This window comes from Cydia strobilella, chromosome 23, assembly GCF_947568885.1.
Source record: "Cydia strobilella chromosome 23, ilCydStro3.1, whole genome shotgun sequence".
NCBI lineage: Eukaryota > Metazoa > Arthropoda > Insecta > Lepidoptera > Tortricidae > Cydia > Cydia strobilella.
The window spans coordinates 2,051,079-2,070,475 of NC_086063.1; the positions used below are offsets into that span (position 1 = coordinate 2,051,079).

Sequence of the window (19,397 nt, forward strand, 5' to 3'; positions counted from 1 at the left end):
AACTGAGTTTGTCGGTGTCCAAAAACCTTTTTCTAGCCGCATACAGTCCATTTTTAACCGATGAAAACAGTGGGATGTACTTAGCAAATCGTTGGCCTTTTCTACCTTTCAAGTTTTCCACGTAACTCTCGTAAATCTGTTGTACAGAGGTCAAATTAGTGCATACTTCTTTTTTACAGGCTTCTAACATTATGTCTATTTCTCTTTTCACGTAGTTTGGTCTGCACTGGTGATTTTTATTCACACGCAATACTTTATTTCCTTTTGGATCAATTGTTATTGACGCATAACAGTTGCCTCTATCGGTGCATCGCCAAAGGGTTGTGCCGTTTTGGTTTTTCTTCCCCGTGCGCAAGTTATATTGGTAGCCCTTATGTAATGCAATGGGCTTACCTTTTCGACTTTTTATGAACTGCAATTCGTCACAGTCCGACAGTCCAGGGGTGTTGGAGAGGTTGGGATTGGTAGTTCCTAAGAGGATAGCCCAGGATGTAGACGGGGCGGTAGCGCCGCGCCGCTGGCCATGCCTGTTGCAGCGGCCTTCCGCTCGCACATGCTACGCGAGGCACGCTCATACCTCGCGCGCTCTGTTGACTCTGCATTCAATGCTCGCTCAGTACACAGATGCCGACATGTTCGCTAATAGTTTAGCATACTTATGCAATACTGCTAAACATTTTCTAAATTCTAAATATTGTAATTAAATTGATTGTAATGAATTGTACATTTTATCATTCTTGACATTTTATAAACTTAACATTGTAATTATTTGACTGAATTTGTAAATATCTTTCTTGACATTCTATCTGTTTGCATGTATTTTTTTTTGTAATTTTTCTGGCATTTATATATCTATTGTTCTAGGGTGTAAGTGAATTGGTGTTGTACTGTAAGCTTGCACTGTATTAAATAAACAATAAACAATAAACTCTCCCCGCGAACCCTACTCACCCCATTTTACGGTATCCCTAGAGCAGTTACCCTATGTTTGTCGCATGAAAAAGCGATAGATGGAATGTATGTATATCTAAAATGTTTAATATGTTTTAGCGAGACCAAACACTGCCCGGCAAAAGTGACGAAACTGTAAGTTTATTAAAGTACTAGCTGTACCCGCGGCTTCACTCGCGTGCATTTCGTTCAGTTATTTTCATCCCTTCTTCATGGAGTTTTAGAAATAAAAAGGGGGTGTTATTAAGATTACCCCTATCAGTTTCCCATTTTCTATAGGCAGGTGGGCTAAAATTTTTGTTAATTATACTTACTCTCGTGAAAAGCTTATCTTGCGATGTCATTTGTGAGCAAGGCTCGGAACCGGTTTTCTCTTTATAGAAAAAATACCGGTATTATTACGTCCTTTTTCGTTCTTTGGTTTATTATTTAATTTTTAATGAGACAATCTAATAATACGAAGTTGTTACCTAAATACATGATTCATCATTCGTAATTACGACAGTCGGAATTAGGATGAGTCGGAATGATAAAATTCGAGTCGGTTATTAGACTGCGGGTTGCAGCTATTATCATATATTATCCGCACCGATCGCGCGCTTCTGCGTCTCACATAATCATAATTATTAAAAACGTTAAAGATTAAAAATGTTTACAAAAACACTGAATTTCACATTTTAAAAGTATAAATATTATTATTTTTCACAACGACGGGACTTAACCACGCCACGGGACAAAGCCGTCCTCGAAACGTCGGAGGTAAATTTAAAACTTATTTTTCATGTCTCATGCTCTGAAAGTGGGTCGTTGTTGTTCTAAAAAGTGCGCAGAAAGTGATACGTTTCTGCTCTAGTGCAGAAAAGTGTTGTACTCCTCTTCGTCCCCGTCCCACGAGCATCACGAGAAACAAAATTGAAAAATAGTGTCTTTATTTCCCCGCCTGGAACAATTGGAAATTGTTCTAATTTTACTAATCCCGCATTGAATCGTTTTTTATCAAAAATGATGTAAGTAAATTGTTGAAATAAATTATTCTTGATTTCTTTTGTTGAATTGTATTTACTCGATATCATAAGGCGGGAACCAAAAGGAATACACCAAAAATATTTTTTTAAACCATACACTTGCGTAAATGAGCAAAGGCAGTATCTTATACAGCCACAGTTAAACGTTTGTACGATATTAAATGGGTTTTTAAAGTCTTTTATCACTATATTCGTGAAAATAAAATTAAATATAAGATAAAATTTGCTTATTTTATTCATTAAATTGTTATTTAATATTGAAATTTCTTTATATACTTTTATTATGTTGGCTAAATGACTGGGATGCCATTAACTATTGGGAGTTTTACAACGAAAAAGTAAAAAATTAAAAAGTAAGAGGCAATCCCGCTGATTTTGATACTAAATTAACCAAATCATTTTAAAATTACTGCAGTTTGTTAAGATATGTGTGTTTCCGTAAATATTGCAATCTAAATATTTTTCGCTAGGGGTTATTTATCTTCACACGTGAAAAGTCTCCGATTGCAAGTAAGTCCTTAGGAAAAAAATAATGGCCGCAGGTCTATTAGGTACTTTAGTTACTGATTTTGCAAAATTGCCTTGTCTTGTTTTGTTTCCTCGCATTCGATATGAAAAGTAGTGTTGTGTTAAAAATGAACCTTATGCATGCATGTTTCATTACATTACTGCCTTCTCTTTCTATTTATAACCATCATTTAGTCGCTTAATAAACCCGTACAAGATCGCACGTCTATTTTATTTATTTAAACACAAACATCCAAAATTCATAAAGTGAACCTTATTACAACCAACATATGGTCCTTCGAACCGGATCAATTAGTGCAGCTGCAACCGGCCGCCCGGCGACGAGAACAATAGCGAGCCGCATTCCAGAGATAAGGAGCCGGCAGATGCTAACGAATTGCACCTCAAACTAATGAGTTTATTTTATTTTTAACAAGTTTTATTGCAAAGTGTTATAACGACGTTTTAATAGACTTGTACGTGAAATTGCAGTGTTTTATCGTTAACAATGAATGAAAAACAAAAACAATTACACGCCGTGCTTGAGGATAGTGCTACAGTGCTTCGGAAAACACAAGTTAACCTAAAAAAGTGCCCCAAGGCGAGATTAACCAAGGGTTACATCGAGTCTCGGATTAAAATGATTGACGAATACTGGGCTACGTTTAACCACAGCCACCAAGAGTTGGTCAAGGTCACACCTACGGAGCAAAAGGGTGATTTACCATACTTTTTGAATGAGGAGTTTTTTATTTACGAAGATTTGTACAACGTACTCCGAGGTGATTTGATGGACAAACTGGCCGGTTTAGTGCAGGAGACGTTAATGGAAACTTCTGTTGCCAACTCAAGTTACGTGATGGCAGGAACACAAAACAACTTTGTACGTTTGCCGCGGATCGAGTTACCTACTTTTAGTGGAAGTTATGAAGAGTGGCCCGCGTTCAAAGATTTATTCATTTCACTCGTGCATAACAACAAGATGTTAAGTGACGTACAAAGGCTACATTATTTGAAGACAAGTGTTACTGCCGAAGCGTCGTCGTTACTGAGGCACATTCAAATTACGTCTGATAATTACTCACAAGCATGGCTGATCCTGAAAACAAGGTATGGCAACAAACGATTAATTTTGAACAATAATTTGAAGAAATTAGTTAACCAGCGTAAAATGACCACACAATCAGCTGCTCAACTGAAAGTACTCTTAGATACAACGTCAGAGTGTCTACACAACATTCAAAACCTGAATGTTTCTGTTGACTCTTGGGATCCACTTGTGATATTTTTGCTTGTTCAGAAATTGGACCCAGAGACGCATAAAGACTGGGAAGAGCATGCGTATAAGAGTGACTCTGAACCCTTGCCGAAGTGGAACGATTTTAAGGAGTTTCTAGAGGCCAAGTTTCGTACGCTGGAACTAATTACAAATAATACAAAGGAAGTGAAGTCAAACAAGGAGCGAAGTACATGCCATGTTGCCACACCTACCTTCGAGAACAGGAGTTGTGTAATGTGTAAAGAAAGTCATACATTATGTCACTGCAAGGAGTTTACCAAGATGGAACCTACGGAGAGAAGCGAATATGTCAAAAATAACAACTTATGTTACAACTGTCTAGTACCAGGGCATTCAGCATCAAAATGTCGAGTACCTGTGTCCTGTAGAATATGTCACCGACGTCATCACTCCCTTCTACATCAACTAAAGCAGACTGAGCCTGTGGCCCCTACGAGTCCCTCACAACCACTGGCTTCATCATTACATGTTGTAGAAGACATAGAAGAAGTGCAAGCAAACACAGTGATCGCGTTACATCTCAATACTAGACAGAATTCAGCACTACTAGCGACCGCTGTGGTGGAAGCAAGAAGCAATAGAGGTCACATCATTCCACTGCGCGCGCTAATAGACCAAGGTTCCGAAGAATCATTTATAAGCGAGAAAGCGGCTCAACTACTAAAGCTTGACCGACAACATGTAAGGGGAAGCATCACGGGCTTGGGTCCCATGAGAACAGAAATCAACCACGCCTGTGAGCTACAAATAAAATCACAGTGGGATAAAACATTTGTCCTACCGGTTAAAGCTTATGTAATGTCAAAACAGCTGACCAGGAAGATACCCAAGAAACATATTGTTCAACAACCATGGCCTCATCTACAAGGATTACAGCTAGCGGATCCTAATTACAACAACTCGGGACCCATAGATCTCTTGCTAGGGGTCCGAGTATACGCTAGAATACTGCAAGCAGAACTAGTCAAAGGTCCACCAGGTACACCATGCGCACAAAAAACTGACCTGGGATGGATTCTTTTTGGAGAGAGTGATAGCACATCACAAGAAGATTCTTACCTCGTCATGCACCATCAGGTCGATATAGAAGACACACTGAAGTCTCTATGGGAAATAGAAACAGACACTAAGAGAAAACATACCAAGGAAGAACAGCTATGTGAAGAAATCTATGAAAAAACAGTCACTCGAAACCAAGAAGGAAGATACATTGTGAAGCTGCCATTTAAGATTGTGAATCCAAAGGTACTTGATGGAAATACAAAAGAGATAGCTACAAAGAGGTTCCTGCAACTAGAAAGAAGATTTAAGCGTTCGCCGAACCTGAAAACAGAATACATAAAGGGTATTAACGATTACCTTGAAGAAGGACATCTAGAAGAAGTACCTGAAAAGGAAAAAGAAGATAAATCGGTATACCTACCACACCACGCTGTAATTCGCGACGACAAAGAAACCACGCGCACGCGCATTGTTTTCGACGCGTCCTGCAAAGGATCAAACAACGTCTCATTAAATGATGAACTGATGATAGGTCCACAACTGCAAGATGACTTAAGAAATCTTTTAATGAGATGGAGACTGAAACGAGTTTGCTTCGTGGCAGATGTCCAGAAGATGTACCGCCAAATATTGGTAACAAAAGAGGACGCAAATTACCAACGAATTCTATGGCGACAAGACGAGTCTGAAGAGTTAAAAGAGTACCGTATGCTTCGAGTCACTTTCGGTACCGCTCCAGCTCCATACTTAGCGGTCAAGACACTTCAGAAGATTGCTATCGATGAAGAAGAGAAACAACTCGGTAAAGAAACAAACAACCACAGCGAAGTGGCAATCAAAACAATAAAAGAAGACTTTTATATGGACGACATGCTGTCAGGGGCAGCAACCGCTGAGGAAGCTATTGCAATAGCTAAGGAAGTAACACGCATCCTGAAACAAGGCGGATTCCAACTCATGAAATGGTCCTCATTATTGTATTGCATATTGGAGGACCATTTCATGAGTTGGAATCCGCCTTGTTTCAGGATGCGTGTTACTTCCTTAGCTATTGCAATAGCTTCCTCAGCGGTTGCTGCCCCTGACAGCATGTCGTCCATATAAAAGTCTTCTTTTATTGTTTTGATTGCCACTTCGCTGTGGTTGTTTGTTTCTTTACCGAGTTGTTTCTCTTCTTCATCGATAGCAATCTTCTGAAGTGTCTTGACCGCTAAGTATGGAGCTGGAGCGGTACCGAAAGTGACTCGAAGCATACGGTACTCTTTTAACTCTTCAGACTCGTCTTGTCGCCATAGAATTCGTTGGTAATTTGCGTCCTCTTTTGTTACCAATATTTGGCGGTACATCTTCTGGACATCTGCCACGAAGCAAACTCGTTTCAGTCTCCATCTCATTAAAAGATTTCTTAAGTCATCTTGCAGTTGTGGACCTATCATCAGTTCATCATTTAATGAGACGTTGTTTGATCCTTTGCAGGACGCGTCGAAAACAATGCGCGTGCGCGTGGTTTCTTTGTCGTCGCGAATTACAGCGTGGTGTGGTAGGTATACCGATTTATCTTCTTTTTCCTTTTCAGGTACTTCTTCTAGATGTCCTTCTTCAAGGTAATCGTTAATACCCTTTATGTATTCTGTTTTCAGGTTCGGCGAACGCTTAAATCTTCTTTCTAGTTGCAGGAACCTCTTTGTAGCTATCTCTTTTGTATTTCCATCAAGTACCTTTGGATTCACAATCTTAAATGGCAGCTTCACAATGTATCTTCCTTCTTGGTTTCGAGTGACTGTTTTTTCATAGATTTCTTCACATAGCTGTTCTTCCTTGGTATGTTTTCTCTTAGTGTCTGTTTCTATTTCCCATAGAGACTTCAGTGTGTCTTCTATATCGACCTGATGGTGCATGACGAGGTAAGAATCTTCTTGTGATGTGCTATCACTCTCTCCAAAAAGAATCCATCCCAGGTCAGTTTTTTGTGCGCATGGTGTACCTGGTGGACCTTTGACTAGTTCTGCTTGCAGTATTCTAGCGTATACTCGGACCCCTAGCAAGAGATCTATGGGTCCCGAGTTGTTGTAATTAGGATCCGCTAGCTGTAATCCTTGTAGATGAGGCCATGGTTGTTGAACAATATGTTTCTTGGGTATCTTCCTGGTCAGCTGTTTTGACATTACATAAGCTTTAACCGGTAGGACAAATGTTTTATCCCACTGTGATTTTATTTGTAGCTCACAGGCGTGGTTGATTTCTGTTCTCATGGGACCCAAGCCCGTGATGCTTCCCCTTACATGTTGTCGGTCAAGCTTTAGTAGTTGAGCCGCTTTCTCGCTTATAAATGATTCTTCGGAACCTTGGTCTATTAGCGCGCGCAGTGGAATGATGTGACCTCTATTGCTTCTTGCTTCCACCACAGCGGTCGCTAGTAGTGCTGAATTCTGTCTAGTATTGAGATGTAACGCGATCACTGTGTTTGCTTGCACTTCTTCTATGTCTTCTACAACATGTAATGATGAAGCCAGTGGTTGTGAGGGACTCGTAGGGGCCACAGGCTCAGTCTGCTTTAGTTGATGTAGAAGGGAGTGATGACGTCGGTGACATATTCTACAGGACACAGGTACTCGACATTTTGATGCTGAATGCCCTGGTACTAGACAGTTGTAACATAAGTTGTTATTTTTGACATATTCGCTTCTCTCCGTAGGTTCCATCTTGGTAAACTCCTTGCAGTGACATAATGTATGACTTTCTTTACACATTACACAACTCCTGTTCTCGAAGGTAGGTGTGGCAACATGGCATGTACTTCGCTCCTTGTTTGACTTCACTTCCTTTGTATTATTTGTAATTAGTTCCAGCGTACGAAACTTGGCCTCTAGAAACTCCTCAGTGTTCATTGATAGCCCTACTTTATCACTTTCATACACCAGTTGTTTTAACATCTTTTGTAAGCTTTTTGGATCTTCAGAAATTATTATTAGATCGTCTGCAAACCTCAAGTGGTTTAGTCGCTCTCCATTGATATTTAAACCGTAATTTTCCCACTGGAGACGTCTAAACACTTGTTCTAGAACAGCTGAGAAAAGTTTTGGTGACAAAGGATCGCCTTGCCTTACTCCTCTTTTTATCGGGAAATATTCTCCATCTCTTTCAGTTCGTATTTTTGCTTTCATGTTCTTATATATGTTGGTAATCAGTCGCACATACTTTTCCTCCACTCCTTGTGTTTCTAAAGCTTCCCATATTGTTGCGTGTTTTAAGGAGTCAAATGCTTTGTTATAATCCACGAACGCAAGGTAAAAGGTAATATTGTATCGTAATCGCGTAATAGTAGATTGTTAACCAAGAGTTGAAAGGCACCCATCTTCGTCGAGGTTGTTTGGCGCTCGAACGCAGTGAGAGCGCCAATAGTCCGAGATGGAAATAGTGCCTTTCACTCGAGTTAAACACTCTACTTGTTGGTTGTAATAAGGTTCACTTTATGAATTTTGGATGTTTGTGTTTAAATAAATAAAATAGACGTGCGATCTTGTACGGGTTTATTAAGCGACTAAATGATGGTTATAAATAGAAAGAGAAGGCAGTAATGTAATGAAACATGCATGCATAAGGTTCATTTTTAACACAACATACCGCCCACCAAAAGGACACTTACGTCCTTTTCCTAACTTTACAATAGTACAATTTAACTTGATCAAATTGACATTACAAAGTTTCAGTATCAATGGGCAACGCACATAATTTAGATATAGATCGTTTCACTATAGCACTACCAGATTTAACACTGTACACTCTAGTAAAACCGTCTTCAGCAGGATGTTTGTCCATAATGCGGCCCAGTGACCATTTGCCTGGAGGCAAGTTATCAGTTTTGATAAGCACTATGTCCCCTATTTTAAACTCTTTTTCTTTTTTCAGCCATTTAGGTCTTTGTTGCAGTCTAGATAGATACTCATCTTGCCATCGACGCCAAAAATCTGCTAACAGTTTCTGCGTGAGTTGCCAGCGGGACAAGGTATGTATTTTACATTCTTTATAATCTGCTGCTGGAACAACGATTGGGGCTTCACCTATCAAGAAATGTCCTGGGGTGAGTATTTCAGCGTTTTCAGGGTCTGAGTTATCGACGGGACATAGGGGCCGAGAATTCAAACAGGCCTCGGACTCGGAAAGTACGGTCGTCATTTCTTCGAACGTCAAATTTGTTGTCAGAACTCTCTTTAGATGGTATTTTATGGATTTGACGCCGGCTTCCCAAAGGCCTCCAAAGTTAGGGCTGTAAGCTGGAATGAAGTGCCACTGTGTGCCTTCGATTGCTAGTGTCTCTGCTATTGGTCCGGTAAATCTCAATTTTGCTTCATTCCAGGCTTCTACAAGTTCTTTGTTAGCACCTACGAAGTTTCTACCCTGGTCGCTCCACAGGTGAGTACATTTTCCTCTTCTAGCGACGAAGCGTTTGAATGCCGCTATGAATGCTTCTGAGGTAAGGTCTCCAACCAGTTCAATATGAATTGCTTTGACGGCCATACAAATGAAAATAGCTATGTACGCCTTCACAGTTTTTCCTCCTCGGCCTTTAGACGTCAATATCTGGTATGGCCCTGCAAAATCTACTCCACTGTGTAGGAATGGTCTCGAAGGAGTGACTCTCGTCTCCGGTAAATCTCCCATGATTTGCGGTTTCGACGTAGCATTTTGTTTTGCACAAGTAAGGCATTTCTGAATGTGTCTCTTGACTAAGGACTTTGCTCGTAATATCCAGTACTTAGAACGTAAGTAACATAGCATTTCAGCCAGAGTGCCGTGAAGCGTTCTTGTATGTGCATCAGCAATTATTAGTGGCACTAAAGAGTTCTTGTTTCCCAGAATGATTGGATGTTTTCTGTCTTCGTGTATATTTGCATATCTGAGGCGACCGCCCACCCTGAGGCATTTATTTTCATCTACGTATGGGGCGAGGGATCTTAGGGAGCTCTTTCTTTTCACTTGTTTATCTGATGTCAACCGTTCTATTTCTTCTTGATACTCTTCTTGCTGTACCATTTTTATGCAAATATTCATGGCGTTTTGTAATTCCATTGTAGTAATATCCTTATCAATGCCATCTGGATTTTTCTTGTGGTTTAAGAATCTTAGGCAATAGACAATACTTTTAAGTAGTTCAGTTAGGTTATCAAAATCTCCAAATTGTGTAGTCAATGCCTTTTCTTGTTTTTCCAGGTCCTCAATATTCAGGTAAGTTTGCATTTTCTGTACCTTTATTTCTTCATCTGTTGTAAAATCCTCTTGTGTACTAATATTTATTTCTTTTTCAGATAACCAGCTCGGGCCGTGCCACCACAGATCACAGTTCTTCAGTGTGGTCAGCTTCATCCCTCTTGAAGCGATATCTGCAGGATTGTCTTTAGATTGCACATGGTACCAGTGTTTGTTGTTAAGGTTCTCAACTATTTCTACGACGCGGTTGGCTACAAACGGTTTCCATCTATTGGGTTCTCCACAAAGCCAAGCGATTACTATCGAAGAGTCGGTCCATGCGAACATGTTTGTTGTTGGTATTTTCATAGCTTGTCCAATCTGTTTCATTAGTTTAGACAGGAGTAAAGCGCCACATAATTCCAAGCGCGGGAGGGAGATAGTTTTCAAAGGTGCTATTCTCGTTCGTGCAGCGATGATTTTGGTTGTTATTTTGTTCTCGCTTTCAACTCTTATGTATACTACAGCAGCGTATGCGCGCATAGATGCATCGCTAAATCCATGTATCTCTATCTTTTCTTCTTCCGAGTTTGTTGTGCCAAGCCATCTATCCATCTTTATATCCTTGACATTTTCAAAATCATCTCTTATCTGTGTCCATTCTTCTTCGAGCTCAGGGCTGACACATTCGTCCCAAGATACCTTTTCAAGCCATAACCTTTGCATCAGCATCTTCGCCATAACAGTGCTTGGTGCGATCCAGCCTAGTGGATCGAATAGCTTTTGTACATCTGATAATATCCCACGTTTAGTTGTGGTCCTTGGCATTGGTGATAGTGACAAGTTGTATTGAAATTGGTCTGCACCAAGATTCCATACAATTCCAAGTGCCTTTATAGTTCCATCAAGGTTCAGTTCTATCTGTGCATTCGCTGATCTTTTATCTTTATCAATAGATTTCATAAATTCCATGTTATGGACACATGGAATTTATGAAATCTATTGATAAAGATAAAAGATCAGCGAATGCACAGATAGAACTGAACCTTGATGGAACTATAAAGGCACTTGGAATTGTATGGAATCTTGGTGCAGACCAATTTCAATACAACTTGTCACTATCACCAATGCCAAGGACCACAACTAAACGTGGGATATTATCAGATGTACAAAAGCTATTCGATCCACTAGGCTGGATCGCACCAAGCACTGTTATGGCGAAGATGCTGATGCAAAGGTTATGGCTTGAAAAGGTATCTTGGGACGAATGTGTCAGCCCTGAGCTCGAAGAAGAATGGACACAGATAAGAGATGATTTTGAAAATGTCAAGGATATAAAGATGGATAGATGGCTTGGCACAACAAACTCGGAAGAAGAAAAGATAGAGATACATGGATTTAGCGATGCATCTATGCGCGCATACGCTGCTGTAGTATACATAAGAGTTGAAAGCGAGAACAAAATAACAACCAAAATCATCGCTGCACGAACGAGAATAGCACCTTTGAAAACTATCTCCCTCCCGCGCTTGGAATTATGTGGCGCTTTACTCCTGTCTAAACTAATGAAACAGATTGGACAAGCTATGAAAATACCAACAACAAACATGTTCGCATGGACCGACTCTTCGATAGTAATCGCTTGGCTTTGTGGAGAACCCAATAGATGGAAACCGTTTGTAGCCAACCGCGTCGTAGAAATAGTTGAGAACCTTAACAACAAACACTGGTACCATGTGCAATCTAAAGACAATCCTGCAGATATCGCTTCAAGAGGGATGAAGCTGACCACACTGAAGAACTGTGATCTGTGGTGGCACGGCCCGAGCTGGTTATCTGAAAAAGAAATAAATATTAGTACACAAGAGGATTTTACAACAGATGAAGAAATAAAGGTACAGAAAATGCAAACTTACCTGAATATTGAGGACCTGGAAAAACAAGAAAAGGCATTGACTACACAATTTGGAGATTTTGATAACCTAACTGAACTACTTAAAAGTATTGTCTATTGCCTAAGATTCTTAAACCACAAGAAAAATCCAGATGGCATTGATAAGGATATTACTACAATGGAATTACAAAACGCCATGAATATTTGCATAAAAATGGTACAGCAAGAAGAGTATCAAGAAGAAATAGAACGGTTGACATCAGATAAACAAGTGAAAAGAAAGAGCTCCCTAAGATCCCTCGCCCCATACGTAGATGAAAATAAATGCCTCAGGGTGGGCGGTCGCCTCAGATATGCAAATATACACGAAGACAGAAAACATCCAATCATTCTGGGAAACAAGAACTCTTTAGTGCCACTAATAATTGCTGATGCACATACAAGAACGCTTCACGGCACTCTGGCTGAAATGCTATGTTACTTACGTTCTAAGTACTGGATATTACGAGCAAAGTCCTTAGTCAAGAGACACATTCAGAAATGCCTTACTTGTGCAAAACAAAATGCTACGTCGAAACCGCAAATCATGGGAGATTTACCGGAGACGAGAGTCACTCCTTCGAGACCATTCCTACACAGTGGAGTAGATTTTGCAGGGCCATACCAGATATTGACGTCTAAAGGCCGAGGAGGAAAAACTGTGAAGGCGTACATAGCTATTTTCATTTGTATGGCCGTCAAAGCAATTCATATTGAACTGGTTGGAGACCTTACCTCAGAAGCATTCATAGCGGCATTCAAACGCTTCGTCGCTAGAAGAGGAAAATGTACTCACCTGTGGAGCGACCAGGGTAGAAACTTCGTAGGTGCTAACAAAGAACTTGTAGAAGCCTGGAATGAAGCAAAATTGAGATTTACCGGACCAATAGCAGAGACACTAGCAATCGAAGGCACACAGTGGCACTTCATTCCAGCTTACAGCCCTAACTTTGGAGGCCTTTGGGAAGCCGGCGTCAAATCCATAAAATACCATCTAAAGAGAGTTCTGACAACAAATTTGACGTTCGAAGAAATGACGACCGTACTTTCCGAGTCCGAGGCCTGTTTGAATTCTCGGCCCCTATGTCCCGTCGATAACTCAGACCCTGAAAACGCTGAAATACTCACCCCAGGACATTTCTTGATAGGTGAAGCCCCAATCGTTGTTCCAGCAGCAGATTATAAAGAATGTAAAATACATACCTTGTCCCGCTGGCAACTCACGCAGAAACTGTTAGCAGATTTTTGGCGTCGATGGCAAGATGAGTATCTATCTAGACTGCAACAAAGACCTAAATGGCTGAAAAAAGAAAAAGAGTTTAAAATAGGGGACATAGTGCTTATCAAAACTGATAACTTGCCTCCAGGCAAATGGTCACTGGGCCGCATTATGGACAAACATCCTGCTGAAGACGGTTTTACTAGAGTGTACAGTGTTAAATCTGGTAGTGCTATAGTGAAACGATCTATATCTAAATTATGTGCGTTGCCCATTGATACTGAAACTTTGTAATGTCAATTTGATCAAGTTAAATTGTACTATTGTAAAGTTAGGAAAAGGACGTAAGTGTCCTTTTGGTGGGCGGTATGTTGTGTTAAAAATGAACCTTATGCATGCATGTTTCATTACATTACTGCCTTCTCTTTCTATTTATAACCATCATTTAGTCGCTTAATAAACCCGTACAAGATCGCACGTCTATTTTATTTATTTAAACACAAACATCCAAAATTCATAAAGTGAACCTTATTACAACCAACAAGTAGAGTGTTTAACTCGAGTGAAAGGCACTATTTCCATCTCGGACTATTGGCGCTCTCACTGCGTTCGAGCGCCAAACAACCTCGACGAAGATGGGTGCCTTTCAACTCTTGGTTAACAATCTACTATTACGCGATTACGATACAATATTACCTTTTACCTTGCGTTCGTGGATTATAACAAAGCATTTGACTCCTTAAAACACGCAACAATATGGGAAGCTTTAGAAACACAAGGAGTGGAGGAAAAGTATGTGCGACTGATTACCAACATATATAAGAACATGAAAGCAAAAATACGAACTGAAAGAGATGGAGAATATTTCCCGATAAAAAGAGGAGTAAGGCAAGGCGATCCTTTGTCACCAAAACTTTTCTCAGCTGTTCTAGAACAAGTGTTTAGACGTCTCCAGTGGGAAAATTACGGTTTAAATATCAATGGAGAGCGACTAAACCACTTGAGGTTTGCAGACGATCTAATAATAATTTCTGAAGATCCAAAAAGCTTACAAAAGATGTTAAAACAACTGGTGTATGAAAGTGATAAAGTAGGGCTATCAATGAACACTGAGAAAACTAAAATAATGTCAAACTCGGAAAACATCCCTATAATTGTTAACAGCCAAAATATAGATTATGTGAACGAATACACATACCTTGGACAGATCATATCGCCAATAGACCTTACAATGAAAGAAATAAACAACCGAATCACTTTGGCATGGAAAAGGTACTGGTCTCTCAAGGAGGTAGTAAAAAACCCTCTCATGCCAATGAAAGCGAAGAGCAAAATATTTAATTCATGTATACTACCTGTAATGACATATGGATGCCAAACATGGAGCTTAACTAATCATAGCATACGTAAATTAGAAACTTGCCAACACAGTATGGAGAGAAGCTTACTAAACATAAAACTAAGAGATAAAATAAGACTAGATGCTATAAGGAACAAAACTGGAATTACAGATATCACTTATTGCATTAAAAAACTAAAATGGAGGTGGGCAGGCCATATGATTAGAAGTAGTAAGGATAAATGGTCTAGGCAAGTAACAGAGTGGTGCCCGAGACAATTCAAAAGAAAAAAAGGGAGACAACGAAGTAGATGGGAAGACGATATAAAGAAAATAGCGGGAATTACTTGGAAAAGACAAGCGCTGAATCGCATTCAGTGGCGTACTCTAGGGGAGGCCTATGCTGGACAGCAAGACAATCTTCACGTACCGGTGTCAAATAAATAAATAAGATTATTGTAACTATATTTAAAGAATGATTGTAAATAAAGGCTATTATTATTATTATTATTATTATTATATTACGCGATTAAGTCCCGTCGTTGTGAATAATAGTGAGTAAAAATCGTGAAAGTTTAAATCAGTGTTATAAATATTATATTTTATTGATTTTTCCATGAGCTTTTGCCCTCTTAAGGTACCAAATTTGTCGTTTATTCATACAAACTTTCACCCCCCCCCCCTACCATTTCACCGCCTAAAGGGTTGATATTTTAAAATTTTAGTTTATAACTAACTTGTACCTATTGTAATTAATCGATTTTCAAAATTTCAACATAAAATTTTCCGTAGTTTAGGATCAAAATACGTGTTTGAGTTAGAGACATTTTATTTCATAATAGCCTAAGTATACATTTCAATATCTACTTAATAAAACTCTACTTTACTCTGCTTACTTTCGGACATCATACAATCTAAACCACCGAAGATAATCACATTAAAACATTATACATATTTATACTTTTAAAATGCCAAATTCAATGTTTTTGTAAACATTTTTAATCTTTGGCATGTTCCCATTTGTATGGAAATCGTCACCGCCACGCGGTATATTTTTTTTTACGAGAAAATGTATTATTATAACATTTAAAACTTTCGCGGTTTGAACACATATTAAATCACATTTACAACCGGGTCTATCGCGAATTTATTTAGTTACCTTTATTTACCGACGTTTCGACACAGGTTACACAAATCTCTGTTTTGACATTTAGCTGGGACGTCAGTTAGCCGCGACCACGACCAGAGTAACCTGTGTCGAAACGTAACAAAATAAATTCGCGATAGACCCGGTTGTAAATGTGATTTAAAATGTATTAGTGCCTAGTTTAAAGTGATATTTTTCAGAATGATGAATAAATGGGCTACAATATCCAATTTTTATTTAGTGCAAATCGCCACACTGTGACTGTAACAGCCAAAATTATCACAAAAACTACATAACAATTTAATTTTTTGTACAATAATGATTTTTTTATTAGAAACGTTTAATAATTATTTCAAAAATGAATTCCTTGTCCCTAAATTATACTAAAATGATGTATAACTTGCCCTAGTTGCTAAGAACAGGAAGAAATATAGCATAGATTGGACCCTTTCACCCCCCCTCTTGGGGAGGTATGGACGGTACGATCTCGTGGCTACCGGGAACAATCGTGCCAAGCGGCATCGCCTGAGACTAAAGTGCATACTGCTCCATACATTTTTGCTCATTATTAACCCTACTACTACTCCACGCGTTCCCGGACGCGTTGCACGCGGACGGATGGACAACAAAATAATCCTATAAGGGGTACCTTTTGAGGTACGGAACCCTAAAAACACCAAACCGAATACAGAATCCCCTCCTATGAAATCGAAGTCGGTTCAAAATACGTCTACGTAAATAAGGCCCCCGCGGCATTGTGCCAATGAGGCTGCCTGCATTTTCTGTGAATTGGTATCGCAATGCAATGAGGGGTACCGCGTTTAATTTCGCCGCTGGGAGCGCTAGTGTAGATGGAGGTCTTTCAAAATGTCAAATTTTTGGGGATTTCAAACTTTTTTATCGGGAATTTTCACTCCTTATTCATAATTTAAACTTTAAACATAGTTTAAAAGTTAATAGTATAAGTTACTAATATAATATGGAAATTGTATTTCTGAATTAAATAATTATTTAATTTAATAATTGTGGTATATCTTTGTCCATCTTTGATTAAACATGGTAAACAATAGATATAGCTCAATAACTGTTAGTGATTTATAAAAAGTGCCAACTATTATATGCAAAATTAATCAGGTTGAAAATATGACACATTTGGACGTTAAAATACCTTTTTTAAAAATAAGCATAGAAGAATTTTGAGATCCTTTTATCTGGACCTACATCTACAGTGGCGCCAACTGGTGTTAGACATTGGAACATTTGGAAAGACTCAAGCTAAGCACTACCTCTAATGATGCTGCTGTTTTATTGAGATAAGAAATCTTTTGGAAGCTTTATTGGACCCACTTCCCGATTTCCGTGTGAGCTGAAATTTCGGATACCTAATACATATGTAAATCGGATGACAAATGCAATATACTGTATACCTGCAGCTTATGGTCGAGATACACGCAGCGGCCGCAGCGCTCGCTCTATACATTGCGGGTTCAATATAATGACGCGTTCAGGGTGCTGTTGCGGCTGCCGCGGCATTGCAGCGCGTCTGGCATGTTCGCTGACGCACACGTCGACGGTTTCCATGCGACGCTGCGCAAGCGCTGCGCGCCGTGAGTCCGCGACAGCCGCCACAGCCTCCTGAGCGTAGTAGCGGGGAGGTGGGACAGTGGCCTAATCAGGCACTGGTCCTCGCTTCACTTAGGTTTAGGTACTAATATAGGTATTTAAGTATTTTTTGGTACTAACAAACTATGGACACTTATTCGTCTGAAATAAATGCATTTTATTTATTTATTATGATGACATGTAGCTGATCTGGTGATGGATACAGGAAGTGGCCATGGGAACTAATTGTGTTTGGGGTTATTAGAACTGTCTCGATGAGTACTTATTAGTTGCCTGTGGAAAAAAGTACAGACAGCGATAAAAGCTTGTACCAAAAATGAAATTTGTGCCAAACTGCCACGTACGGAACATGTAAATGTTCGTACATTTATAACGTCCGCACGGGCTAGACGCATGATAGCTAAAAAACATAAATTAAATATAATACTTATGTCTGTATATACGTTTGAATTGGCCTGTTAGTCAACATCCGATTTTTGATATATTTTATTTTACAGGACACTGTAAGTATTCTGCTGTTATAGTACAAACATAGTACTACATATTTTAAAATTTAATACAGTAGATTTTAACTCGGTTCTAGCGACCATTCGCTCCCCTAGTGTTAATTTCATTCGATAGCGTGACGTGACGTACGAGTTTGCCTTAAGTGTCATTAAATAGTTACGCGAAAACGTTCCAACCCACAGCGACCCCATTTTGAGATAAACGCAATTTTGTGTTTTAGTGGTACACTTTTTCCCTGTAATTATTTCAGGCAAATACTATTGGTTTTACTGTGGAATGCCAAACTGGTTATTTAATGATATGCATATTTTTTGTAAATACATAATACAAGGGGCATATAAATAGGTAAAACGAGTTTGAAACGTTTTCGCTAAATTTAATTTTGTATGAACCTTGTTAAATAGCAATTATGCATAAACGTTCCAAAACGAATTTAAGTGTATTATTTTATAAATATATATCTAAAATAAATTTAATATGTAAAATAATAAATAACAATGAGGAACAAACAAAAACAACAAAAAAAAATTGAAAATGTATTACAAAAAAAATAGGATGTGATCTTTTGAGCTTAGAACCTATGCCAAAAATTAGCTGATATGGTTCCAAAAGTTATCAAAAACTTATATTAAACATTCAATCATCATCGTATTCTATGATCTCATAGTCCGGAACTCCACCAAACCCATCAACATCATCAGTAGCTTCTTCAGAACTTTGAAGCGTTCTATAAAATTGAAGGCAATCCTCAGGTAGGTAGTGGTACATGGATTGTAAGTCCACTAATTTCGCTGGAGCAATCGGTTTGCCATTATAAAATAATAATAAAAAGCCTTTTTATTTTCTTATCAACTACTTACAAACTTGGTAACACTTAATATTGTTAATTTATATTAATTATATTTATATTTATATTAATTAATATATATATATATATATGTTTGCTTTTTAAAACTTATTTTACTCGGTTAGTATAATTATTTTACTTATTTTTATGTTTATGTATTTAAAACTAAAAGTTGATAGAAACCCCACTTTATTGGGTAAAGGCCTCCTCCAATTTGTTCCACTCGTCTCTGTTTTTTGCCTTATTTAGCCATCTTAGACCGGCCGTGGCTACTATGTCGTCGCTCCATCGCTTTCGTGGTCGTCCTGCCTTTCTTTTTACGTCGGGACCTTTCCATAGAGTCGCTTCTTTTGTCCACCGTTCATCTGTGTATCTTGCTACATGGCCGGCCCATCGCCATTTTATTTTAAGTGCATATTTTAGTGCATCTGTGATTTTCGTTTTGTTTCTTATGCGTTCACTTCTGACTTTATGTATTTTCCTTAGCTTTAGCATGCTCTTTTCCATCGCTCGTTTTGCCATTAGGCCACAATAAACAAAAATCAGATTCTTTTATGTATTGCAGTTCTCGCTTCATTCTTTTATCAATTTTCAACTCATTGGTCGTCAACGAAGGTGTCGCAAAAGGCACGGTTGGCTGTGCATAGAGGGGTGCTGGTGCCTACACTTATGTATGGTAGCGAAAGTTGGGTATGGCAGAAGAGGCATCAGAGCCAAGTGAATGCAGTGGAAATGAGAGCGTTGAGAAGTGTGTGTGGTGTGAGATTACAAGATAGAATTAGGAACAGTGTGATAAGGGAAAAGTGTGGA

The 19,397-nt window shown here is 38.9% G+C and overlaps 5 protein-coding genes across 5 annotated transcripts in view; 2 read left to right on the plus strand and 3 right to left on the minus strand.

The window, feature by feature from the left end:
- LOC134751787 (spherulin-2A-like) overlaps positions 1–19,397 on the minus strand; it is a 500,532-nt gene that overhangs the window by 235,186 nt on the left and 245,949 nt on the right. The gene's annotated exons all lie outside the window — the stretch shown is intronic.
- Positions 2,992–5,632, plus strand: LOC134751680 (uncharacterized). The gene is made up of 2 exons (XM_063687125.1): positions 2,992–5,512; positions 5,610–5,632. Exons 1-2 carry the CDS (start codon positions 2,992–2,994, stop codon positions 5,630–5,632), a joined length of 2,544 nt encoding a protein of 847 aa, XP_063543195.1.
- Positions 5,643–7,718, minus strand: LOC134751682 (uncharacterized). Its single transcript, XM_063687126.1, has one exon. It carries the CDS (start codon positions 7,716–7,718, stop codon positions 5,643–5,645), a length of 2,076 nt encoding a protein of 691 aa, XP_063543196.1.
- On the minus strand, positions 8,482–10,944 carry LOC134751683 (uncharacterized). The gene has a single exon (XM_063687127.1). It carries the CDS (start codon positions 10,942–10,944, stop codon positions 8,482–8,484), a length of 2,463 nt encoding a protein of 820 aa, XP_063543197.1.
- Positions 10,956–17,221, plus strand: LOC134751684 (uncharacterized). Its single transcript, XM_063687128.1, has 2 exons — positions 10,956–13,414; positions 17,044–17,221. The coding sequence occupies exons 1-2, from the start codon at positions 10,956–10,958 to the stop codon at positions 17,219–17,221; spliced, it is 2,637 nt and encodes an 878-aa protein (XP_063543198.1).